General features: G+C 36.7%; 1 protein-coding gene across 6 annotated transcripts in view; it reads left to right on the forward strand.

Annotated features, from left to right (window-relative positions):
• The window catches only part of foxn3 (forkhead box N3), a 120,024-nt gene that overhangs the window by 48,041 nt on the left and 52,647 nt on the right, over positions 1 to 19,336 (forward strand). For all 6 annotated transcript variants that reach the window (XM_077239205.1, XM_077239207.1, XM_077239210.1 and 3 more), the window contains one exon: positions 3,800 to 4,356. In XM_077239205.1, coding sequence (XP_077095320.1) covers positions 3,814 to 4,356 — 543 coding nt within the window. In that variant the 5' untranslated portion in view covers positions 3,800 to 3,813. The remainder of the gene's footprint in view (positions 1 to 3,799; positions 4,357 to 19,336) is intronic.

Genomic DNA, 19,336 nt, shown 5'->3' on the forward strand with positions numbered 1-19,336 from the left:
TTTTAACACATGGCAGACACTAGCGGACATTAATTTATTCAAGCTCCAACGGCCGGTTGCTTGCATATGCAGATGTACAGTATATGACTATATTAAACACTAACTGCATGTATGCATGCATTTAATCACTGATTTATGATGAGGCTGCCAAACAAATGTTGATTTAGACAGGCAGATGGTATTTGGGCTCTGATCAGAGCATCATGCCTAATTATCTGTAGCTTTAACCCACCCTCTGTGATCTGGTTTTCTGTCATCTGGATGCATGACTGGAGCACATTTATAGCCATTTGCCAGAGAAACACAATCTCAGAGAAACAAACCTGAGCCTGGACATCAGATACAATGTCATTCACAACTATGTGGGAAGCGTACATGCTTTTCCTTTATTTTTGGCCCAATCATTGTTCTATTTTGGTTCATATGGCCTTAGAGTGTGTTCAGACTTGGGAGATTTGGTTGGATTAAAACGAACTCTGGTGTGATTGCTCTGTTAGTGAGGTTTATTTTAAAAGTGTGAACTCTGCCATCCGAACCCTGGTGCGCTCCAAACAAGCTGACCAAGATCCCTGAAAAGGTCTTGGCCCACTACCAAACGAACCCTGGTGCGGTTTGACTGAACTATGAACGCAACAGGAACCAAAGACATGTAAACAAACCAAAAACAGGACATGGTGTCACAATATGCGCCCCTAAAAGGAAAAGAACGCTTAAGCATACCTGTTTTTTCTCGTCATAGTCGCGAAGTTACCCATCACAGTTCGGTACCTGTGGTATCTGATCAGGTATCTGAACCGCGTCTCCTTGCAGCTGATTTTCGTTTGTGTGTGTGATGGAGGGATTAGCCTACTGACGGTGTTTTGACTCATTTACACATTTTATAAGCTCTTCACAAATTCTCAGCTCCATCATATACCATCATATTTATTCACATACACTGAGTGCATTTAGCCCAGAAAACAGCATTTTTTTGGGATGTTCTCCGAGTTCCTTCACAAAATATACGCCATAAAAGCCTTTTTTTTTTGTATCTTTAGTTTCTGTGTTAAAAATTATAGTGTGAACACTAAGTGAACCAGGACTAAATGTGTAATTTTATTTTTTGGCCTGGACCAAAAGAGCCAAGAGAACTGAACTACAAATGTGAACACAGGGTTAAAGTTTGCATTTTGAGGCTGATGTCAAAATCAATGTTCTAGATTCTAGAGTTTGAGAGTGTTATAAATGTTTCAATTCATGTTCAAATGTCACGTGGCTAGTGTAAGAGCTTCAAAATCACCCTAAAAAAATCTCTCCCATTACTTGTTTCTTTTAGAGTTAAATAAAAGACTTTGAAAATGTTAAAAAGACAGCAAATGTGATGAATTTGTTCTAAAATAAATCAGGATGGATTACACTTCTTTGTCGTATGATACTCGAAAGTATTTTGCAAAAAAACTTTCTTTGATGTTGGAAATAATGGTCAAGAATGATGTTTCAGGTCTCTCGGGACACTATTGGCAGTTGCCAGCAAATTAGGCCTAAACAGAGCCCTGCGTTGTCATGGCAACATTACAATTAAATTACTTTACTGTCAGCTGTAATATAATTTTCCTGTGCAGCGGCTCATGGGACTGGAGCGCCCCATCGGAGGGTGAGTGAAATGAGCGCTCCTCATTGGAAAGATGCAGTACATTGATTTTTCATGAATGATTTTAGTGTCCGTGTTGCATTTCAATCTGCGGATGGCTAGTTTGAACAAGAGATGATTTCGTTCCCCTTCAAAATGCTGCCTTTCCCACAGCGCTGAAGTATAATATTTAAGTATTTCTCTATTCTAAAAGACAAGCAGTTTGAAGCTTTGAGGTCACATTGTTTTAGAAAAACTTATCTGCTCTTTGAAGAGGAAAAGCAATGTTTGATTTTTTTAAATATATTTTCATGGAATTATTTTTGGCAGTGTTTAAATGTTTGATGTGACTTTATAGTAATTGCTTTTGCTGATGGATCGGGTGTGTTTAGCGAAAGAGAGAGTGAGAGAGTGAGACAGGAAAGACAGCGCCACATAAATTGATCTTTGTGATCATGGGGAAGGTCGAAGTCTGTTTTTCTGGTGTCATGTTCTGAGTATTTGATTCAGTGATTGACATCTTTCCCCTCTGTCGCACCCAGTTCTTTATAGAATAGTGTATTGAAATAGATCAGGGATGCCCAATCCCGTTCCCAGAGATCTACCTCCCTGCAAAGTTCAGCTCCAACCTTGATTAAACACAACTGAACCAGCTAATTAAGATCTTCAGGAGTACTCGATAATTACAGACAGGTGTGTTTGATCAGGGTTGGAACCGAACTCTGCTGATTGGTGGATATCCAGAAACTGGATTGATTGAACACCCCTGACATAGATAGTGAAATATTTTTAGGTTAGTAGTACTATAGCTGTCATTTTTTTTTAAATGTGGGAAAGTCACAAACGAGCTGGTTATGGTGACATCTAAAATGGCAAAACTAACTGAATAATCTCAAATACCAGTTTCCTGGTTAAAAAATTGGACATGAACACCCTCTCAAGTCGAAATTTGGATGCGATGAGCTCGTAATCAAAACTTTCCGATAGCACATGAAAGCAACATTAGCTCAAAGATATTAAGTTATGCATAATTATTTAATCTGATTTTTGATTCTTTAACTGTTTTGGCCAGCATTGATCTGTATTAGCTCATTTAAAACTGAAATCATTACATTTCTCATTTTCACTCATCACTCATTTTCAGTGAGTTCTTTTAACACACATGAACATTAGACAATTTCCTTCTTTCCTAATTGCCTCTGTCAATCCTGGGATTTTGTAGGTTAGTAGATAAAGGTATGGATCAGCAATTTAATGTAAAGTATGACTTAAAGTATGGTCAAAGTGGTAATGTTTATGGGTTCTAATCCACACTAATGTAACCCTTTATATTATTACAATTTAAAATAACCTTTTCTATTGTAATATATTTTAAAATGTAATTTATTCTTGTGATGGTAAAGCTGAATTTTCAGCATCATTACTCCAGTCTTTAGTGTCACATGATCCATCAGAAATCATTCTAAAATAATGATTTGATGCTCAACAAACGTTCCTTATTATCTTCAATGTTGAAAATGGTTGTGCTGCTCATTATTGATGTGGAAACCATTATTCATTCTTTGATAAATAGAAAGTTCAAAAGACAGACATTAATTTGAGATCAAAAACGTTTGTAACATTATAGCTACATGCCTTTACTGTCACATTTAATCATTGTATAACATTTGTCACATTATATATGTATTGATATCTTTATTTTTATCTGTGTAGGACAACTATAAAAAGAGCAACTGAGAGAACATAAAACAGACAGAGCAGATCAGTTGTAGATGACCTTGAGTATTATATTCCATTTACTTGAAATATTTCACATTGTAGCAAGGCTTCTTCAGTTGCTCTGTAGCTGTTCCATCTTCTCTGAGAGCAGACTGACGTGGCTTGCATTCTTGCTGTTGACAGAGTAGGATGATTCTCATTGCCTCGTTCTTTTTGTGCTCTCTGAGAATGTTTTGTCCCTTTGATGGAAGTAAAGGCTGTGATCTGAACATCAAGTGATCCAAATCAACCTGAAAGACAATCAGTCTGTAAACTTCTACAATAGCTTTGTAGTGGATCAGGATTGTTCATTTGGGAAGTATGTCTCAAGCCTGCTTTGTAGTCACTGAATAAATGATGCTCTTAATGCGTTTTATTTTCACCTTTGACGTTCTTTGATTGTGATCTTGTTCTCCTTGGTGTATTTCGTAGGAGCCTTGGTCTAAATGGGTCCGGTTATGCCTCCCAGTAAGAAGCTGGAAAGTTCCGGGGTCAGCGTCGCGAGCGGCCTGAGCCAGTTCTATCAGGCAAGCTCCATAACGCGTGCCCTACAGGAGGCTGAGGAAATGGACCTGGCTCTTCCCATCATCAAGCTGGAGAAGGGCAGCGTGGAGGACGAGGAACTCACCAACCTCAACTGGCTCCACGAGAGCAAGAACCTGCTCAACAGCTTCGGTGACCCCGTGTTGAGAAGCGTCAGCCCTGTCCAGGACCTGGACGATGACACCCCACCCTCCCCGGCCCACTCGGATCTCCCTTACGACGCCAAGCAGAACCCCAACTGCAAACCTCCTTATTCATTCAGCTGCCTCATCTTCATGGCAATAGAAGATGCCCCTTCTAAGAGACTGCCAGTTAAAGACATATACAACTGGATCCTGGAACACTTCCCTTACTTTGCCAACGCCCCCACGGGGTGGAAGAACTCAGTCAGGCACAATCTGTCACTCAATAAGTGCTTTAAGAAGGTGGACAAGGACAGGAGTCAGGTAAGGATGCCAAAATCTTTCTGCATCAATCTTTAATTGCACTGTGGGAAATGCTGACCTTATTGTACTCTAGTTTTCATTTAATATTTGCTGTTTTTATTTGTCTTTACTCCTTTTTTTAGTAGTAGTCGAGACTCTACAAACATTTGTTTAAACATTTTCAGTAGCCTAAAGGCAGCTCCACTGTTTTCGAAAATGATTGCTGTTAGAAACAGGTTAATAGAAAATGTTACACTGCTGTTTGTAGTCAAATTGTATTGCGTATAACTTTAGAAGTATAGATGTGGCAATTAGTACAGTTTTTTTTGTCAAGTGCCGCTGGGAATTACAGTTCATTTGCAGTGAATTCGTTTAAGCGGTTCGTCAATGAACCATAAAATTTATTTACCAATCAATTAGATTTAAAAAAACTTTAATGTATATATATATATATATAATATAATATATTTTTATATGTATATATAATACATTACATTTTTTTTAAATCTAATACTTTTTATGGTTCATTGACAAACGTAATAGGGTTTTATTTGTTTCTTAGTTTTATTACTCCTATTTAAAGTTATACGTTACTGTCACCCTACTTAAAATCCTTTTGTGACAGTAAGTTTTAATTAATAATTTAATAATTTTATTTGTATGTAATTAATTTTTTTGTGTTCATAATATCTAATGCTTTAGCTAATGTTAATGAATTGAACCTTATTGTTATTTTTTTTTTACCATATTTTATAATTTGATAATTATATAATTAGAAAACTTTCTTGCTTAAAAAGCTTTTAACTTGCATTCTAGCTAACTACTTTTTCAAAAGAGTTGTTTTTTAAACAAGTGGCTTTGGAAATCTACGTCGCAGGAGTGTGATGAACATGTCAATATTTATGGATGAGACTTATCTCGGTTTTAATATGGGTAAATGTTGATTGAATTGATTCCTGTAAGAGAACATTTTATAATTGTCTGATAAAAGGATGAAGCTTATGAATTGGGACTCATTAGATGCTTATTGAGGATTGATTGATTCTTGTCAAAGGCGGATAAATGCATTCCTGTGCATGTGTATCATATTGAGAGCATGCTGTGTGTGTGTGTGTGTGTGTGTGTGTGTGTGTGTGTGTGTGTGTGTGTGTGTGTGTGTGTGTGTGTGAGTGTGTGTGTGTGTTTATGATGTGCATGTGTCTACAAGTTAGTCAGAACAGTAAAGCCATTCCATGTGACTCTTACAATTCACTGCCATCTGGTCCCTGGCTGTGGAGCAAATAATTTTTTCTGTATATGTGTCTCCATAGAAACAGCTTTGCAGTTGACATGGAAAGTAAGCTGTTGCTGTAGCAACAGAGAAACTGATGTGTTTGTGTGTGTATGTGTGTGAGAGTGTTCTGGCTGGGAATGGCTAATCCAGCGATGACAGTGTAGTGGGCTGCCGCTACCCCTTCGTGCCGCTCAATTAACCCCTTCACTCCTGTCACAACAATAAGAACACTTCTGTGATTTTGGTTCCAGGGTTAGGGTTGCCAACCGTTCCGTATAATACTGAATCGTCCCGTATTTGACACATAAAAGTCTTGTTCCGTATTGAACTGATACGGTACGCACTTTGTTCCGTATTTCTGAGTATCAATTCAGTGCAAATCCATGACAGACACATAGTTTCTAATATATGTCAGACAGACTATGAATGAAGACATTTGTTGGCTATGATAAGAAAAAAAAAACCCGACGGTGCGGAAGATACTAATTTCTCCCCCTGTTTGTCTATGATCAGCCGCGTAGCATTTTTAACATCTTGGAACATCATCAGAGAATGCCCTTTTAATTGGTCGTTAGTCATTGTGAGTCACGTATCGTAGCAACGATGACGACAAGTGACAACAGCGGGAAATGTAAAAATGACTACCTCCGAGCAGCCGGCGAAAAGAAAGTTAACTATAATGGAAGTATAATTATATAAAGATATTTGCACTACACTTCCTTAAAATGCTGTCTAATTAAATTAAAAATATTATTTTTTGCACTGGAAAGAACATTCTAGAAGTCTAATTCTATTGAATAAGTTCGCACAAGGCTACAGAAAACTATTGTGTTTATTTTTCTTCAAATGCAGTCTAAGCCGATGAGTTTTGAATGTTATATGTTGTATTTGTTTAAATAAAAAATAAAACGTATTATAAACTAAATAAATCCATGGTTCATTGTTGGCAAAATGATCATGATGGCCTTTATATATCTATGTGGTTCAGTCTTGTATATTGATTAGGCCTACTTTGCTATTCTATAAATATATAGGCCTAATAAGTTGTATTATAATATGCTATAATGTATGATAGCATACAATATTTACCAGAAGTCATCATTTCAGGGATTATTTTTCAAAATTGATAGGGTGATAGGGTGAATAGGGGGATCTTGGTGGTTACTCAATGGTTGCGGTTGTGCAAAACATTTTGCCTTGATGCTAAGGTTTTGTGCAGGGTGTTGCTATATGGTTGATAAGGTGATCTGGTTGCTGAATGGCATTTTTATGTGCAAACTTGCAGCCATGATGCTACGGTGTTGTTCATAGTTACTAGGGCGTTGCTAGAAGTTTCTAGTGTGATCTAGGTGGTTGCTGGATGGCACTTGCATGTGCAAAACTTGCCGGCATTATGTTAGGGTATTGTGCATTTGTTACTAGGGAGTTGCAAAGTGGTTTCTAAGGTGATCTAGGTGGTTGCATGTGCAAAACTTGCAACCTTGATGATAAGGTGTTGTGCATGGTTACTAGGGTGTTGTTAGGCAATTTCTAGTGTGATCTAGGTGGTTGCTGGATGGTACTTTCATGTGCAAAACTTGCTGCCATGATGTTAGGGTATTGTGCATTGTTACTAGGGAGTTGCAAGCTGGTTTCTAAGGTGATCTAGGCGATTACATGTGCAAAACTTGCAACTATGATGATAGGGTGTTGTGCATGGTTTCTGGATGGGGATTGCATGTGAAAAGTTGCTGCCATAATGCTAGGGGTGAAACTGAAAGTGACATGTGAAGGCGAAGTATGGTAACCCAAACCTGTACTTGGAATTTGTCCTCTGCATTTAACCCAAGTTAGTGCTCAGACATTAGGAGTAGTGACACACTCAGACACACGCTCTGAACAGTGGGCAGATGTTTTTACTGCGGTGCCTTGCTCAAGGGCACCTCAGTCATTTCCTGCCAGTATTGAGAATCGAACCCGCAGCCTTCAGGTTACCAGTTGGACTCTCTAACCATTAGGCCATGACTGCCCCCCTGTGAATTGTTACTAGGGCGCTGTGCCAGGTCAAAAGCCCCAAGACTCTATGATACTTTATATATACTCAAGATAACTTCAAAGGAGCTACCAAAGATGAGCATAACCGGTGTTCATCGCAAATGCAGATTGATATCTAAATGGTTTTTACTCGCTCAAAATTTCGGAAGTGACATCTACATTTAAATGCGGGATTTACTCTCGAAATTGGAATTGACACAGTGATAATTTGCACGGGACAAAAATATGACATGTCAAAATTGAAAGGCAGGCTGATAGATTAATTATTAAATATTCGTATCAATATATTTTTGAAATTTCATTCAAATTATTTGTAATATTAATGTCTCACTGTACATTGCTATTCTTGATATAATGTTGCTTACACATTACATCTGCACTTTACTGGAGAACCCTCTCTAATTTCAGATGCTCAGTGATTTGATTATTGTATGAATTTGAATTATATGAATTTCACACAGGAAAATTAGAAAGTTAAGTTTTAATAAACTTTAAGTTAAAGTTAAAGTAACTTTAATTGTCCGTCTGAGCGTAAGATCAAAATGTGAATTTTTAATAAACCTAAAGCTAAAGTTCAGGTAAATGTTTAATTGTCCATCTGACTATAGTGTAAAGTGCAGAGTAAAGACTCTGCAAATCCATTAAAATAATTTACAACTTTGAACAACTAATGAATTGTAATTTTTAATTGTGATGATGCATAAATCTAAATTGTAACAATGAGAAGTAATATACAGATACAGACACAACAGTAATGAGGATTGTTTTAAACCAAATTATGTTTGGTTTCTATTAGTAACGAAGGCTATTTTATGTAGCTCTGTTTTAACATATTTTGTGTCGGGGGTCCCTGCTCCATGTCTCTATCGCTTAAGGGGTCCTTGCCCAGAAAAACATTGAAGACCCCTGCTATAGGAGCTACTATAACCCTGCAATAACATCAGAGCTTCTACCTAAGCTTTCACCTAGGTTTTCCAGAGTTGTTTGTGTTGTACTTAAAAAACTTGTACAGTTTCTGTTAGGTCACAAAGTCATGATTAGCCATATGCCTGTTCTCTTGGTATTTGACTTAATTTCTCTAGCCTCACTGGCCTACTTAATGAATGAGATGACTATTTTAAGTCTGTTTTAATTTCAGATTCATTGTGGATTTGCTATGCAATCATGCATCACTTCACATAATGAGACAGTAAGGGGCAAATTAAACCAGCAAAATAAAAGTCTGAATAAACAAACATTTGATAGATGCTCAATCCCCAGGGGTTTACAGAGGAATAATTAATTCCGGCCAAGAGGAGAATCAAATTAAAAGATCCAGACCTCATGAAAATGTTGTTTCTGCTTTTTACGTATTGAGAATGAGCTGCACCCGCTGCTAGCATCATTTGTACATGCTGTCTGCACTGTTTTAGCACCATATTCACAAAGGAATTATGCAAATCAAGTTACTGTGCAAATGTGGCAACAAAATTAGTGTTGCATGGGGCAGTTGCACCTTGTTCACGTAAATGTGCCTACACAATGGCTAAAATTATACGAAAGGTATAATTTTCACACAGGGGTCTTAAAATTGCTGCTTCAGTAATCACTAAAATGTGCACAAACAAAACCTTTTTAAATGCATCGCTTTACCGCCAGCATTCTAGCTGGTAGTAGCCAATGTTCCCTCTATTTTTTTTTTCTTGCTGAGCAAAACTTTTATCTATTGGGCGGACATATTTCGCCACCTGAGCAAAAATATTCTTTATACCTGACCTGTACAGCATACGTAGAAACACAATGGTTTCAACATTCAGTTGTAACTTTTAACTTGAATGTGGCATTTCTATTTTATTTGACCCTTGATGTAACTTATTGGTATTAAATAATATTTTTGAAAAACAAGCAGTTAATTAAGAAGTCACTAAATGAAGCACAATTTAGGTTACCTGATATTTTTTTCACAGTGCTGTTAACTGTACAGTCTTTACCAAGAAATCCTATGAAAAATAATTTACAAAATCTTCTGCAGGACAGTTCAATTCTTTACAATAATAGAATGTAGTATGAAAGAAAAGTAAGCTGTTACACTGAGATGGTTTGGGAAAAACATAAAGTGTTTTTGTACAGTCAATTAATTGTGTACAGGAAGCATTAAACCATCAAAGTTAAATGATTGTTTATTTCTTATGAATGTCCAATATTTTCGTTAGCAGGGGGTTTCAAGGGTTTTAATGGCAATGAGCCCGTGAGATTCTTTATTTAGGCTTATAATATAATAAAATATAGGCCTAATATAATATAATATTAAAAAAACGAATTGAAGTATTTGAAGTGATATAATATATCAGTTTAAATGCTTCAATTTGTTTACATATTATATTATTATAATATATAACAAACTGAAGCATTTAAATAGATTGAATAGCTAAATATTTTCAAGAAAAGTGAATATGTGAACTCTTTTATAGTAATCTAACCCCCCCCCCCCCCCCCCCCACACACACACAAAAACATAGATTTAAACTAATGATAGCCTATTTTTTATTTGCACGCGGGTGGGTGTGTAATTGTTACCGTTCTGTGTCCATCAACATTTATTTCTACCACTTTAATCAAACCACTCTTCTTTAAAACATTATGATGTGATTTTATTTCACATGTCTGCGTTTCTCGTTGCCTCTCGTATTGAGCTATTTGGTCCGCACGCAAGACTCACTGCCAATCACACGTGCTCACATCATTCTCTTTCTATGAAACCTGTAAACTGCATTCACCAGTTTTCACTCTATAGCGGTTGACCAGAGAACTAAAATGATTTTTCACTTATACTACAATCAAATGGATTTCCCCACACATTTCGCGTCAGTCCTCTGCGTGGCATTTTAATCTTTTCTGCGCGGCCGCGGCTTCAGAACTGCGCGGCCTCAGCATCAGAAGTGCGCGGCCGCGCACGGACGCAGCTTAGAGGGAACATTGGTAGTAGCGCATCTTAAATTGTGTCAAGCAAGTAGTGTTAGCATTAGTAATAACCCTCATTTGCATTAAAGCAAGCTGTGTTTAATCAGTAAAGAATAATTTATGTTATTTATGTAATTTACCAGTCTACCATAACTGGTAGAGAATGGCACTAGCAACACCAAGGTCATGGGTTAATTTCCTTGGGAATACACATACTGATAAACTTTAGATAAATCTGCTTTTGGATAAATGCTTATATTCATATTTAATGCATTTGGTAGATGCTTTTATCCAATAGCATGTTGCATTAAAGGTACATTTTAACCTTGGTATAACTGGGTAAGTTTTCAAATCCAGGGTTTTGCGCTGAAATCCTGTGCGCTAGAGTGGTGCAAACTCTTTGGTTCATGAGTGCATGTTGCTATAATGCGTTGTGACTGGTGAAGAGTGAGTGCTCTAGAAATGACACCCTGTCATTGGTTTCCATGGCACTGTTATGAACACAGGATCTGAACTTGGCACCTGAGTGGTGGTTATATGGGTGGATCTCCAAAGCTGTTGTGTCACTTACAAAGACTACATACAGACACATGCATCGGTGTTTATACATAGACAGAGCTTTGATCATAATGTGTCTTTTCCATTGTTGATGTCATCTCCATAGCAACAGGACGAGGTTACACAAGATTTGCAGTTGAACAGGTAACAGCGGAGTCGTTTATGAAGAAACACAGGATGGAAGAGCACGCCATTGGCATTTCCAGTTGTGTTTAGTGTTTTCTGTACTGTCAGCACTGTAATAGTGATGTTCTGGCTGTTTGATTGAGTTTAGAAGTTTAATTATTTAAAGATCAGTGTGTCAGAAATATATCTCATTCTCTGATCCTCGCTCCATCTATACGAAGGGTCACACCGATAATGCTGATCCGTGTGACAAGATTTATCCCTCGCTCTGAAAACCAGGTTGATGTAAGATAAAGCCGGCCTGCTCACTGACTTGTTCCCTGGCCAGCTGTTATGTTCCCTGTGGACAGATGTTGGTTGCGAGGGAAGCTGCGGGAGATTTGCACGCGAACATCCCTTTGACGTCACCAGCTCGCCCAACTTTCGTAGGCTGTGCTGTGTTACCAAGGGTTATGCGTCCGCTCCCCAGGGATCCTAATGCTGACACCACAGTATCTGCCGATCAATAGCAGACGCGGAGCCGGGCGCTGACTCTCAGGGTGTCAGCACCTTCCGGAATCTCAATCTTTTACTTCCTCTTAATGATAGATTTAACTCTCAAGAAGAGATTTACCTCTAAAATCTAATTTGTTGCTTCGTGATGTCCAAGCATGGGTTTATCCAACGATATGGCAGCACAGATAAGACTAGTTTTGATGATAAGAAGGGAAACTTTGAGGAACTTCATGGATCTGTAGGTTGTGAGGATAGAGAAAATGAAAGAGCTTTCCATACTCTGTCTTTACTTGACTCATGACTCACTGGCCACTAAATTTGCAGTAAAACATTCACTGTGTGATTTTTATAGTGTTTTATATTTTCTCTTATGGTTGTAAGCAACCATTATTAGCCCATTGCATCTTGCAAAAGGAAAGCATGATTAAAGAACCCAAAAGATGAAAAATCCCTTATTGTTTACTCTCCCTTATCTTGTTGCAAGCGATATGATTGTGGAAAACAAAAAAAGGAGATATTTTGGAGAATTTAACTTATCACTATGGAGCTTTCAAGCCCTCTGAAGTAATGGGATAACTGTCTGAGAACCAGATCAGTCAGATTCATGAACAAATAATTTAGAGTGATTTATGAACTGAATAAAAGATGAATTGAAAAAACTATTAAAAAAATGATTTGTTAATGAATCCGACATTGCTAAAAAATGATTTGTTAATGAATCGGACATTGCTACTTCATGAACCATCATGAATGTGCTAAGAACAGCTAGAGCATGACAACATTTTCAGTGAATGATAATCAGTAAGGATGCATTAAATTGATTGAAAATGACAGTAAGGACATGATAATGTTACGAAAGATTTTTATTTCAAATAAATGCTGTTCTTTTTAACTTTCTATTTAGAATCCTGAAGAAAAAGTCATGGTTTCCACAAAAATATTAAGCAACTGTTTTCAACATTGATGATAAATGTTTCTTGAGCAGCAAATCAGCATAAAGTATACTGTAATACTGATTTCTGAAGGATAATGTGACACTGAAGACTGGAGTAAAGATGCTGAAAATTCAGCTTTACATCACAGGAATAATAGAAAACAATTATCTTAAATTGCAATAATATTTCACAATATTACTGTTTTACGGCATTTTTTATTAAATAAATGCAGCCTAAGCATAAGAGACATCTTTCAGAAACATAAAAAATCATAATGACCCCAAACTTTTAAATAGTAGTGAACATGCATGAAAAAAAAAAACTGTACAATTATTACAAATGTTTCCTTTTGTGTCTCACGACAGAATGAAGGTCAAATAGAACAACATTATTTACGACTGTAAATAATTGCAGAAATTTAATTTGCTGGGCATCTATTCCTTAAAAGCACAACCTTGCACAATTGTGCGACTGCATGGATCGTGTTGGGACTACCGCTTTTAACAAGAGTAACGTGGAACAGATGAAAGGATAATTGCAGCTAATGCTGTCATTTCAGCAGTACAATTGAGCAATTTTAGAGATTGCTTGACTTGTCTGTTAGTCTATCACCGATATAGCCCCATGAGTGCTTCGTCATTAGGTATTTTCACCGACACAACAGTGTATCTGAATTTGTGTGTTGAATACAAGTCTATCAGGTTGAGAAGTGTTGTTAAATGAGCTAACCTGTGTGTTTGAAATCTTTACCATCTCATTATGGAAATCAGCTTCTTTTGTCAGTTGTCTGTGCCTTTAGGCAGAGCTTCAGGTGGCACATATGCAAGGGAACCTCAGCAGTCCTCATGTTATCTGTGTGTCTATTTGTCTCCCTCCACAATTGCTAACAGCTTTTTTTCAAATGAACAAAACATGTACAGCAAGGGTGCACTGCTTTTTTCTTCATGTCTATTGCTCATACTTAAAGGTTTGGGCATTTGATCAAACTTTTTGGTGCAAAGCTCAACTTTTTGGTGCATATAGTTTGGGCATTTGATCAAAAGTTTTGGTGCATATATATATATGTATATATATATATATATATATATATATATGCACCAAAACTTTTGATCAAATGCCCAAACCTTGAAGTATATATATATTAGGGTTGTAACAATATATTGTGTCACAATATATCGCAATGCAAAAATGCAACAATATCTATCATGCACATGCACACGCACACGCACACACACAAACACCGATAATGAGTATTACTTTCAATAGCTTAAGCATTCATGGCTCCACCCACCTATTCATCTCATTTACTGTCTCACTGAAACAGATGTACATTATGCAGTTTCTGTAATGGGAACCTTTCGATGTAGTTAGCAGGCAAAAGATTGTGTTGCATAAAAGGTCACTTTGTTTAAAATGTGATTGCATGTGAATCTGTTCACTTCCTGCACAAGGTTGAGTCACTGATTTGATTCCAAAGCTCGGTGTCCTCACGCCTCGTGTCCGTATGCTGCACTCGTGGGGGACACCATATTGCTTGCGTATGATCTCGGCGTGCGGTGACCGTATCAGAATAAACATGGTGCGTGCACGCCAAGAGGCACGTTTTGCTCGAGAGTGGGCGATTTTTGTGGGACTACATCTCAGCGTGGCTTGATCTGGCCACCCTTCGTGCATGGCACACACACTCATAGGATGGCATGAATGCACACACACGCACACTCCTACACCCACATACACTCTGTCCTGGGTGCTATTCTGGAACGGACTGCGCTGTGGGAACAGAACTTGCCTCAGTTTATCATGTCATCAGCTTTATACTTTTGTGTCTTCTGTACTCTGGACGGCTTCAGGCTCTGCAAAGGAATCCTTTTTAATTAGGATTACACAGGTCATTAGCAAACCCTAGTTTTTTTCTTTGCTCTTCTCTCAACCTCCCTCTGTATTGGGACCAATTTTGGAGTCGAACTAAGTTATTAATCGTGGTTTTCTCTTAGTTTGGCTTTTTTTATGAGTCTCTTGTTTGTTTTTCTGGAGAGATAAGGCAACACAATCTTAAACTCCTACTCCTGCTAAAAGACGGTTATAAAACTTATGATGATATTTATTTTAATTGGGTTGATCTGTTGCAAGAATGTAGAAGAAAACTGAAAGGGTTTGCAAAAATTTTACTTTTTAGGAGAACAGGCTAGAATGGATACAAAAGAAACAAATATTGTAAGTATAGGATTCCCTCACCCCCCACCAAAAATCCAAAAGTTGTATTTAAAAAAAAATCCTGAGAATTTCTAAAGACTAGAATATCGTATTGTGTATATATTGTAATTTTGTATTATTTAATAACAATTATAATTCTTTTTTTATATTCATAATTGAAATAATTGATTATTCTGCCAGTTAATGTCCATTAGTTGTATGCTTGGCTGTTTATGGTTGCCTTGCATTTTATATATACACACTTTAGTTTAGGGTCCAATTCTCACTATTAACTAACTATTAACTACAACTTTTGCCTCAATAAACTCATAATTACTCCTTATTAACAGTTTCTTAGGTAGTTGTTAAGTTTAAGTATTGGGTAGGATTAAGGCATGTACAGTAGAACGGCCATGCAGAATAATGTGTGCTTTATAATTACTAATAACCTCCAATATCCTAGTAATATGCATGCTAATAAGTCACTAATTAACAGTGAGAATTGGACCCTAAACTAAAGTCATACATCAGCTATTTTACATTTGCTTGGCTTTGACTGTGACATCAAGTCAGAGTTCAGAGTTGGAATGATTTTTTATGTTGTTTTGTATGGATGATGAAAGTATGTTCACTGGAACAGGCGTTCGTGTTGAATTTTGGAGGTGTGGTGTGTTGTTCTGAGACACTGCCACGGTGCATCTTCATGTTCACTTCAGCCATCAGAATAAGTTGAACACCCTTAAAAAATTGAAAGGAAAGAGTGAGAGTTGGATGGAGTTGATGTTGGATTCATCTCAGTGAATAGATCCCCCTCCCCAAACGCCCTCATTATGAATGACCTTTCATGCCCTTCCTAATGCACTGAGAGCCTCTGAAGGTGAGTAGAGTCATCGGCCCCTTAACGCTTCGCTGCAGAACTGCACAATATAGACCTGCTTTAAAAAATGCCATTGTGTGCAGAATTCAGCCAATATGAACGAGGTCATCGCGTCTCGACCAATCACAAAGCGAGCTCACTGATACTTGGTTCCTTTATGTGATTTAATCCGCAGAGCCTCAGAGGAGATGACGACTCTGGGGCCGCAGCCATTAGCAGCTGATGACTGCTGGGATTTTGAGACCAAAGCAATGATGTCCTTTTGGACAACTTGATTTATCCATGTTTCAGCTCGGTCGATGTCTGCATTTATATAGATCACCTTAGCAAGAGAACATTAACACACTCAATTTAGGAAGTCAGCACACTGCTGTTGAAGTGATTTTTTTTTTTCAGAAATAGAGAAATTGTTTTCTAGCACAATTCAGTTTCCTCCTCTCTGTTATATCCTTGCTTTCACTGTAAAAGTGGAAAGCATGCTAGGGTTGTTAGTTAGGCTACTGGTCCAGTTTAGAGCCTATGCTATTATCCTCCCCAAAAAAATGGCTTGGGTCCCTCATTCAATGTAATTTTTTTCTTAAACTGTTTGGTTGATTAGGCAAAAGACTTTTCATGGTTTGGGTAGTGACTAATACATGGTCAACATTAAATTCTACTATTTTGTGTAAATTGATTAAAAGTAAAACACTAAAAGCGATAATTTTGTATGCTGTATGTGAATTTAGGTATCAAAACATCATAAGGTACAGTAGGAAAATGAATATCCATTTCAGATGTCAGATTATGAAATTGTTAGTTATTTTTTTAAAGATTAACTTTAAGTGACTGTGAGATGACGGCAAAGATATACATCCAATTTCGACCAATACATTTAATTAAAATATCTCTGCCAATAACTGATATGAAACTGTTATATAGTACATCAGTTTAATTACAGAGTTAATATAGTTAACTAAAAATAAACCAGCATTTTTTAAAATTTAAATAAAATAAAATAGAAATATTAGATGAACAACTTAAACTTAAAAAAAATGTTTACACTCGAACAGTAAAATTACTAATTTTAAACTAAAACTGACATTAAATTAAAAATGAACTATAAATAGTAATATAAGCTAGTTGAAAATAATAATAAAAGCTTTTAATATGTAAATATAAAACAATTCTAAAATAAAATTGATTTGATTTTTTTATATAAAAGTAAAAGTTACAGCTTAAAATGTAATAGTGCACTTTCTTCTCCATATCAAGCCATATGAATTAATCAGTTATCGCACACGTCTGTAGCACAAACGTATCTTTCAGTTGTATGCTGAATTTAAAAAAATTGTTTAAATCTGAGCAGTCGAGCAGTTGTAGTAAAGAAAAAAACAGGATTTTTTGTTAAATTATGTTTTGCATAACATGAAATAGTTGACTGTTATCTCATAACGATGGCTCCAAAACTTTGGGTTGTGTATTTCCTCACAGTTCCTTTTTCACATATTTAAAGTCGTGAGCATGAAAGGGGGACTCTGGACAGTCGGGTCGAGGGGAGGGGGGTGCTTCATAATAGCAGGTCTTTCGTCTTGCTCGGGAACTGATAGGATTAACTTTACTTCTCATAATGGAATATAGCATCTACAGAGGCCTGTGCTTCTTAGGAAGAATAAAAGATCTCTCTGCCAAGACTATCAAACAGTCTTTATATACTCCACCATTGCCTGTTGCCTAGGAGACCAGTGTAATCCAAGTGCTTTCCCCCCTTTTCCCTGGCTCTCCTTTCCCATTTTCAGCCCCTCTCTCTGATTGGAGACTCTACTGGCTGGTGCCATTGAGCTGGCCTTCAGACGGACACAGCAGCTGTCAGGAGATGAAGATAAATCTGAGGCAAAGTGCTCTGAAACCTATTGATTTCTCCTGATTACAGAACATTTGGAAAGATAGACCAGTGCAGCCTCTTCTCCACGGAGCGTATATGAATAATCTGATGCTCGGAGGATCACACGTCACACCCTTTAAAGTTGGATGTGTCCCTGTTGGAAGCTTTATTTTGACTACACATACCAATAGTACTCAAATAATGATCATAATCACTGCATATTTAGGCATATAACTAATATTTCAGGGGTGCAACTTTAGCTCATCAATAGATTTATTTTTTTCACTCTCTTGAAACTGTCAAAATGTCATGTTCTCGTGAGAAACTGAATTTAGTCAGTTCAACAATAGAAGATTTTCCTGCAGGGCTTGTGTCCTACGATTTATGATGCTATGGTAATTAGAATTGATTGTCTTTCACACACTTTTGCCAGTTCCTAAGAGACAAAGATGCCAATACACTCAGCTTTTTAAGTTATTTTAGCATCTTGGTAATGTTTGGTAAAGTAAAATAAAATAAAATATGCAGCACCCAATTTTTTAAAAATGTTTTAATTTTTATTATTTTTAGCAATAATAATTAGTAGTAGTAGAAAAGCTTTTTTTGCGATTTATATTTTTCTGTGCCCCTACAGTAATAGTAGTAGTAGTAGTTCTGTCATGAGAGATTAGCATAGTAATGCTAATGGATATGTCAATGTTAATGTATTTGGTCTTGGTGGAATAGATCTGCTATCCTGCTGCTGCTGCTGCAGAGCAAGTACAGAGACTTACTACTGCCAGTACATTCACAGACATTGCTGGGAGCATGTAAGACTCTGCTGCTGCACACAACCCCAGGTAGCAGATACAGGTGGAGCTGGGGAAGGTGGAGGGTTTCTGAAAGTGTGCTGTAGACTGCTTACAGCGAGACTACTGGTATTTTAATGTGTTGACGGAGCTCATTGGCCGCTGATGCAATAGCAACCAATCAGCTGCGGTATGTAGATAATAATGTGAAAACTACCAAATTGAGTCAAGGACCTATCAGCCTGCGCCATCTAGAGTTTCATTCCAGAACTTGGTATTATTATTATCATTATTATTATTATTATTAGTAGTAGTAGTAGTAATAATAATAATAATAATAATAATAATAATAATATTGTATGTGGTTTTTATTTTTCTGTGCTAATACAGTAATAATAATATTATTATTAATAATAATTATTATTATATTCTTTCTTTACCAGCTGATATATTTCCCTTTCCTTCATCCTTTTTATTGGCTCCATCCTGTTCATTTCTTTTACTCCCCTCTTTTTGATTTCCATCAGAGCATCTACTGGACAGACCATTTAAGGATTGAATTTCATGGTGCAATTTATCTTTGTAGTTGGTCCAGGTATGGTTTAAAACACGCTGATGGAAAGTTGACAGCTTAATTAGGTGGAGAATGTCAGTTTGTGCTAAGAATAAATGCATTCACTGCTTTCAGAAGAAAATAGATTTTTTTTTGCTAGGAAAAAAAAGATCTTTCCCTCTGGAAAATATTACATGACACAATGCAATAATCCATAGGCCTGTTATCCAATTATTTATTAATAATTATTTTAATTAACATTAATTATAATTGCAATATTTGTAGTAGTTTTTTGTCATTTTCTGCTATTAAACACAAAATTAAAAATATTATGAATTATATGTAATATATATATATATATATATATA

Source organism: Siphateles boraxobius, unplaced genomic scaffold, assembly GCF_051911475.1.
Source record: "Siphateles boraxobius isolate OS27281-9 unplaced genomic scaffold, OSU_SipBor_1 22, whole genome shotgun sequence".
NCBI lineage: Eukaryota > Metazoa > Chordata > Actinopteri > Cypriniformes > Leuciscidae > Siphateles > Siphateles boraxobius.